Source organism: Phyllobates terribilis, unplaced genomic scaffold (genome assembly GCF_046119375.1).
Source record: "Phyllobates terribilis strain yellow unplaced genomic scaffold, ASM4611937v1 Scaffold_25__1_contigs__length_18738178, whole genome shotgun sequence".
Taxonomy (NCBI): Eukaryota; Metazoa; Chordata; class Amphibia; order Anura; family Dendrobatidae; genus Phyllobates; species Phyllobates terribilis.
This window is the reverse complement of record NW_027362785.1, coordinates 10255717-10263488: the sequence shown is the minus strand read 5'-3', so window position 1 is coordinate 10263488 and position 7772 is coordinate 10255717. Positions and strand designations below refer to the sequence as shown.

General features: G+C 60.8%; 1 protein-coding gene across 1 annotated transcript; it reads left to right on the top strand.

Annotated features, from left to right (window-relative positions):
- The first annotated feature begins 3623 nt into the window (after positions 1-3623).
- Positions 3624-7506, top strand: POLG2 (DNA polymerase gamma 2, accessory subunit). Its single transcript, XM_073660411.1, has 9 exons — positions 3624-3724; positions 4612-5002; positions 5175-5313; positions 5493-5598; positions 5692-5859; positions 6563-6685; positions 6772-6852; positions 6933-7033; positions 7231-7506. The coding sequence occupies exons 1-9, from the start codon at positions 3701-3703 to the stop codon at positions 7394-7396; spliced, it is 1299 nt and encodes a 432-aa protein (XP_073516512.1). The 5' UTR covers positions 3624-3700; the 3' UTR covers positions 7397-7506.
- The last annotated feature ends 266 nt before the right edge of the window (positions 7507-7772 follow it).

Sequence of the window (7772 nt, the reverse complement as noted above, 5' to 3'; positions counted from 1 at the left end):
GCAGTGACCCCACATCAGCTCTGGGCAGTGACCCCACATCAGCTCCGGGCAGTGACCCCACATCAGCTCCGGCAGTGACCCCACATCAGCTCTGGGCAGTGACCCCACATCAGCTCCGGGCAGTGACCCCACATCAGCTCCGGGCAGTGACCCCACATCAGCTCCGGCAGTGACCCCACATCAGCTCCGGCAGTGACCCCACATCAGCTCCGGGCAGTGACCCCACATCAGCTCCGGCAGTGACCCCACATCAGCTCCGGCAGTGATCCCACATCAGCTCCGGGCAGTGACCCCACATCAGCTCCGGCAGTGACCCCACATCAGCTCCGGGCAGTGACCCCACATCAGCTCCGGGCAGTGACCCCACATCAGCTCCGGCAGTGACCCCACATCAGCTCCGGGCAGTGACCCCACATCAGCTCTGGGCAGTGACCCCACATCAGCTCCGGGCAGTGACCAGACATCAGCTCCGGCAGTGACCCCACATCAACTCCGGTAGTGACCTCACATCAGCTCCGGCAGTGACCCCACATGAGCTCTGGGCAGTGACCCCACATCAGCTCCGGGCAGTGACCAGACATCAGCTCTGGGCAGTGACCCCACATCAGCTCCGGGCAGTGACCAGACATCAGCTCCGGCAGTGACCCCACATCAGCTCCGTGCAGTGACCCCACATCAGCTCCGGCAGTGACCCCACATCAGCTCCGGGCAGTGACCCCACATCAGTTCCGGCAGTGACCCCACATCAGCTCCGGCAGTGACCCCACATCAGCTCCGGGCAGTGACCCCACATCAGCTCCGGGCAGTGACCCCACATCAGCTCCGGGCAGTGACCAGACATCAGCTCCGGCAGTGACCCCACATCAACTCCGGCAGTGACCCCACATCAGCTCCGGCAGTGACCCCACATCAGCTCCGCAGTGACCCCACATCAGCTCTGGGCAGTGACCCCACATCTGCTCTGGGCAGTGACCCCACATGAGCTCCGGGCAGTGACCCCACATGAGCTCCAGGCAGTGACCCCACATGAGCTCCGGCAGTGACCCCACATCAGCTCTGGGCAGTGACCCCACATCAGCTCTGGGCAGTGACCCCACATCAGCTCCGGCAGTGACCCCACATCAGCTCCGGCAGTGACCCCACATCAGCTCTGGGCAGTGACCCCACATCAGCTCCGGCAGTGACCCCACATCAGCTCCGGCAGCGACCCCACATCAGCTCTGGGCAGTGACCCCACATCAGCTCCGGGCAGTGACCCCACATCAGCTCCGGCAGTGACCCCACATCAGCTCTGGGCAGTGACCCCACATCAGCTCCGGGCAGTGACCCCACATCAGCTCCGGGCAGTGACCCCACATCAGCTCCGGCAGTGACCCCACATCAGCTCCGGGCAGTGACCCCACATCAGCTCCGGCAGTGACCCCACATCAGCTCCGGCAGTGATCCCACATCAGCTCCGGGCAGTGACCCCACATCAGCTCCGGGCAGTGACCCCACATCAGCTCCGGCAGTGACCCCACATCAGCTCTGGGCAGTGACCCCACATCAGCTCTGGGCAGTGACCCCACATGAGCTCCGGGCAGTGACCCCACATGAGCTCCGGGCAGTGACCCCACATGAGCTCCGGCAGTGACCCCACATCAGCTCTGGGCAGTGACCCCACATCAGCTCCGGCAGTGACCCCACATCAGCTCCGGCAGTGACCCCACATCAGCTCTGGGCAGTGACCCCACATCAGCTCCGGCAGCGACCCCACATCAGCTCCGGCAGCGACCCCACATCAGCTCCGGCAGCGACCCCAAATCAGCTCTGGGCAGTGACCCCACATCAGCTCCGGGCAGTGACCCCACATCAGCTCCGGCAGTGACCCCACATCAGCTCTGGGCAGTGACCCCACATCAGCTCCGGGCAGTGACCCCACATCAGCTCCGGGCAGTGACCCCACATCAGCTCCGGCAGTGACCCCACATCAGCTCCGGCAGTGACCCCACATCAGCTCCGGCAGTGACCCCACATCAGCTCTGGGCAGTGACCCCACATCTGCTCTGGGCAGTGACCCCACATGAGCTCCGGGCAGTGACCCCACATGAGCTCCGGGCAGTGACCCCACATGAGCTCCGGCAGTGACCCCACATCAGCTCTGGGCAGTGACCCCACATCAGCTCTGGGCAGTGACCCCACATCAGCTCCGGCAGTGACCCCACATCAGCTCCGGCAGTGACCCCACATCAGCTCTGGGCAGTGACCCCACATCAGCTCCGGCAGTGACCCCACATCAGCTCCGGCAGCGACCCCACATCAGCTCTGGGCAGTGACCCCACATCAGCTCCGGGCAGTGACCCCACATCAGCTCCGGCAGTGACCCCACATCAGCTCCGGGCAGTGACCCCACATCAGCTCCGGGCAGTGACCCCACATCAGCTCCGGGCAGTGACCCCACATCAGCTCCGGCAGTGACCCCACATCAGCTCCGGGCAGTGACCCCACATCAGCTCCGGGCAGTGACCCCACATCAGCTCCGGGCAGTGACCAGACATCAGCTCCGGCAGTGACCCCACATCAGCTCCGGGCAGTGACCCCACATCAGCTCCGGGCAGTGACCCCACATCAGCTCCGGGCAGTGACCCCACATCAGCTCCGGGCAGTGATCCCACATCAGCTCTGGGCAGTGACCCCACATCAGCTCCGGGCAGTGACCCCACATCAGCTCCGGCAGTGACCCCACATCAGCTCCGGGCAGTGACCCCACATCAGCTCCGGGCAGTGACCCCACATCAGCTCCGGGCAGTGACCCCACATCAGCTCCGGGCAGTGACCCCACATCAGCTCCGGCAGTGACCCCACATCAGCTCCGGGCAGTGACCCCACATCAGCTCCGGGCAGTGACCCCACATCAGCTCCGGGCAGTGACCAGACATCAGCTCCGGCAGTGACCCCACATCAGCTCCGGGCAGTGACCCCACATCAGCTCTTTTTTTTAGATAATGATCATTCTTTGTAGCGATCACATGACAGGGACGAGTAGGGGGGCCGCGAGGGTCCGGCTGTGACGTCTGCACCTCATATAGGATACAGCCCTGTTCACACTGAGCAGCAGCAGCCGCACACATCCCATGTCTGAGCCGCTTCTAATGATTTGATGCCATTTTCATTGTATTTTATTATTCAGATTTTTTACTTTTTATTATTAAATCTATAAAAAAAAATGTTTCCTCGGCGCCGACATGTGGGAACTGTGGGGGAAGTGAAGGGACGAGAGCCACAGCCCGGGGAGCGGAACTAATGACGCACAGGCAGCCGAGGGATGCCGGTAAATGACGTCATTCATATCGTGACGTGATTTACGGAAAGAGCTCATACGTTGAACGCAATACACAGCGAGGTTTGAAACGCAGTGCAGGCTGTGTAAACCGAGGTTTGGAACGCATGATGAGCTGTAAACAGAGGCTTGACACGCAGAAGGAACTGAAAACAGAGTCTTAAAAGAACAGGACGGGCTGTAAACCGAGGCTTGGAACGCAGACGCACCCTTAAATAGAGACTTGGAACGCAGACGCACCCTAAATAGAGGCTTGGAACGCAAGACGCGCTGAAAATGAAGGCTTGGAACGCAGACGCACTCTAAATAGAGGCTTTGAACGCAGGACGCGCTGTAAAAACGAGACTTGGAACGCACAGGTGCCGCCTCTTTTGAAAGCACATGAGAAGCCGCTTGGAGCTGCAGGTCGGGAATTCTGTGTGTGTGTTTCCGTTTATCATCTCGCTCCTTATATCTGCCTTGTAGTGACGTCACGCCCACATATGATACAGGCGGGCAGTGATGTCATATAGATCAGTTTTATATAGGGCGTCACATTATAAGGACGCGGCTGCATTATCTGCCCTCTGCCCCCATATAACATCATCAGACTGAGATCCCCGTCCCCAGTGTGTGACCTGTGTCCAGTATTTGTGACCAGGTCGCCATGGCAGCCAGAGCCGGCCGTACTGCGGTGGCATCAGAAGCGCCCCGGTGGGAGGTGTTCACCATGGAGTCCTGGAGCTTGTACTGGACCGGGTGGTGCCGACCTGCCTGCCCTGGAGCGGGCCGTGCCAACCTGCCTGCCCTGAGCTGGACCGTGCCGACCTGCCTGCCCCGGGCCGGGGCGAGCCGACCTGCCTGCCCTGGAGCGGGCCGTGCCAACCTGCCTGCCCTGAGCTGGACCGTGCCGACCTGCCTGCCCCGGGCCGGGGCGAGCCGACCTGCCTGCCCTGGGCCGTGCCGACCTGCCTGTCCTGGGCCGTGCCGACCTGCCTGCCCTGGGCCGGGCCGTGCCGACCTGCCTGCCCTGGGCCGGGCCGTGCCGACCTGCCTGCCCTGGGCCGTGCCGACCTGCCTGCCCTGGGCCGGGCCGTGCCGACCTGCCTGCCCTGGGCCGGGCCGTGTCGATCTGCCTGCCCTGGGCCGGGCCGTGCCGACCTGCCTGCCCTGGGCCGGGCCGTGGCGACCTGCTTGCCCTGGGCCGGGCCGTGCCGACTTCTGGCGCCCTGTGGGGGGCGGATCTGTGCAGGCACTGATCTTGCAGGGCATGCTGGGAGATTTCAGCTGTGGCTTCTCTGTGTCCCCCTCAGGTTGGTCCCGGCGCTCGCAGCGTCACGTGGCTGCAGATGGTGATGTCGTCCCTCGTGTGCAGAGCGGCCCAGGAGCGGTGGTCCATGCTGAGGTTGTGCGGAGGGATCAGGCGGTACACGACGGCCTCCGATCGGATCAGTGACGCCCTGCTCCCACTGTGTCAGCGTCGGCGCTTTATACTGGGAGAGGGGCTGACCGTCGCCTCCGTCCTCGGGGGGCGTCACAGCCTCGGACCCCCTGGCATCGAGATGAAGAAGAATCTGATAGACGAGTGGTGGAAGATGGTGACCGTGAGCCGAGAGCAGGTCCTGGCTATCGACACTCCGCTCCGAAGCCCCCAACAGCCCTCACCGGGCGATCACCACGGTCTGCGCCAGGACCTGCTGCAAGGTAGCTACACGGGGTCTCATTAAAGTGGATGGGGCGGAGCTGCAGTACCACATGCCACCTGTACACAGCGGTGGCGCTGTTTTGGAAGCAGACCTCTCCCCGGCCCGTGGTGACTGTTGGGGCCCCAGTATCCGGACCCTCGTTATTGATGACCCCAATGTCTCGGTTGCAGGCGCCCTGTCGCACTACGTCTCCTGTCTGGAGCTGGTGAACCGGAAGCTGCCGTTCGGTATCGCAGAGGTGGGGAAGTGCTTCCATGCCGGCTCGGATCTACAGGACGCCGGCTCGGATCTACATGATGCCGGAGCCTGGTAGGTCACGGTCAGACGAGGGTTCAGTCCTGGGTGTCGGGTGCAGGAGGTTGCGCCTTTCTGTGAGTTTCCCTCCGCCAGCAGGGGGCGCACGTTTGCTGTGATGACTGTAGCCCCCCGTCCGGGTTGGCCCCACGTTTGTGGCACCTGACGCTGTGACATGTCTTCACGTATTTCAGGCCCGGAGAGATGACGGCGGCGTCGCTCTGCTGGTTCAGCTCCGCAAGAACCTCATCTCAGTGGCGCGACTACTGGCTGCGGCACCGGCTGCTGTGGTGGCGCAGGGTGAGTGGTGGAGGGGGTGGGCGGCGGGGGTCCGCATGGTGATGGTCCGCCCGGTGATGACCCCCCCCCCCCTCCCCCCCTGTCTCCTCGCAGTTCGCTCAGGTCCCGTCTGGATTCAGCAGCAGTGATCGGCAGGAGGTGGACGGAGCGAGGACCCTTCTTATAAACTACGACTTCCCCTGGGGGCCGGAGCCGGTGGAGACGCTGCGCTCCGTGGACGACGCCGCGCTGACACAGATGCACGCCGGCACCAAACTGCACGTGCGTAATGCTCCGGAGAGATGCCGGATTACCAGATGTACTGGATTATTGGACACAGGATAATCCTAATCTGGCACCTGCCTGCTCTAGTCACTGCCTGATTGATCCTCAATAATCCAGAATATCTGCTAATCCGGCACTGGTCTGTCCTAGTCAATGCTGGGTTACCTGTCTGCTAATTTGACACCTATCCGGTAATCCGCCATTGATTATAGCTGACAGGTGCCGGATTAGCAGATATTTTGGATTGTTGGAGATGACTCCAGTCAATGCCGGGTTACCTGACAAGAGCCGGATTAGCAGATAGGTAATCCAGCATTGATTAGAGCTGACAGGTGTCGGATTAGCAGATATTTTGGATTGTTGGAGATGACTCCAGTCAATGCCGGGTTACCTGACAAGAGCCGGATTAGCAGATAGGTAATCCGGCATTGATTAGAGCTGACAGGTGCCGGATTAGCAGATATTTTAGATTGCTGGAGAGAGCTCCACCAGATTATCAGACATTCTGGATTACTGGAGATTGGGTCCGTTAATGCGGGATTACCTGGCAGGAGCCACAGTTGCAGATAGGTAATCCAGCATTGACTAGAGTTAACAGGTGCCAGATTATCAGAAGTTCTGGATTATCGGAGATGGGTTTATCAGACTTCCTGGATGCCGGATTACTGGACTATGACTTCTTACCTTCGCTTCCCCCCAGGGTCGGGATGGTCGGAGGGCGGTGATCCCGCACGCGGTGTGGCTGAGCAGCGATCTGGAGCGCGGCTTGCTGGCGTACCTCTCGGACGCTCTGCACCTGACGGAGAGCGAGCCGCTCCGGACGGTAAGTCAGAGCCGTGATGATCCGACATTGCTCGCAGTTGTCAGCCAGGATGTGAGGGGGTCACATACTTTTCTTCTGCGTCTCAGGTGTTGAAGATTCACCCGTCTTTGGCCCCCGTTAAAGTGGCGCTAGACTTGGGGAAGGGTCCGGCGGGGGACCTGCGGCTGGTACGTGCGCGCTGGTGCTTTATGCTCCTTCCTCCTGATATTCCGGATTATCGGATGTAAATGTTCTGGATCACCCGCAGGTCTGTCAGGCGCTGTCGTCGGAGCTGCGGGGGAGCGGGGTCTCCGTCTGGCCCGGGTACCTGGACGCTCCGCAGACGCCGATGGAGCAGTTGTTCGCGAAGTGAGTGCAGCGGGTTAATATGGCAATCTGGCATCCAGGGACTGCATGGCCTCATATTCTGGATTACTAGATGTCTGTGTAAAGTTCATGGAGCCGTGGCATTCATTACAGCCCCGTGCCGGATTATCAGATGCCGGATTACAGGTATGACGGGGCGCAGTGCTGCTTCCTCCTCACGGTGTCCTGATGTCTTACAGGTATGATGAGATGGGCGTCCTGTTCACGGTGCTGGTGAGTGACGTCACGCTGGAGAACGGTCTGCTCCACCTGCGCAACCGCGACACCACCGTGAAAGAGACTCTGCACATCTCCAGACTGCGAGCGTTCCTCACCCAGCAGACGATGGCGAACCAGAATCTGTGACCATAAGAGACTCTGCAGATCTCCAGACTGCGAGCGTTCCTCACCCAGCAGACGATGGCGAACCAGAATCTGTGACCATAAGAGACTCTGCAGATCTCCAGACTGCGAGCGTTCCTCACCCAGCAGACGATGGCGAACCAGAATCTGTGACCATAAGAGACTGTGCAGATCTCCAGACTGCGAGCGTTCCTCACCCAGCAGACGATGGCGAACCAGAATCTGTGACCATAAGAGACTGTGCAGATCTCCAGACTGCGAGCGTTCCTCACCCAGCAGACGATGGCGAACCAGAATCTGTGACCATAAGAGACTCTGCAGATCTCCAGACTGTGAGCGTTCCTCACCCAGCAGACGAAAGTGGTGGCCCAGAATCTGT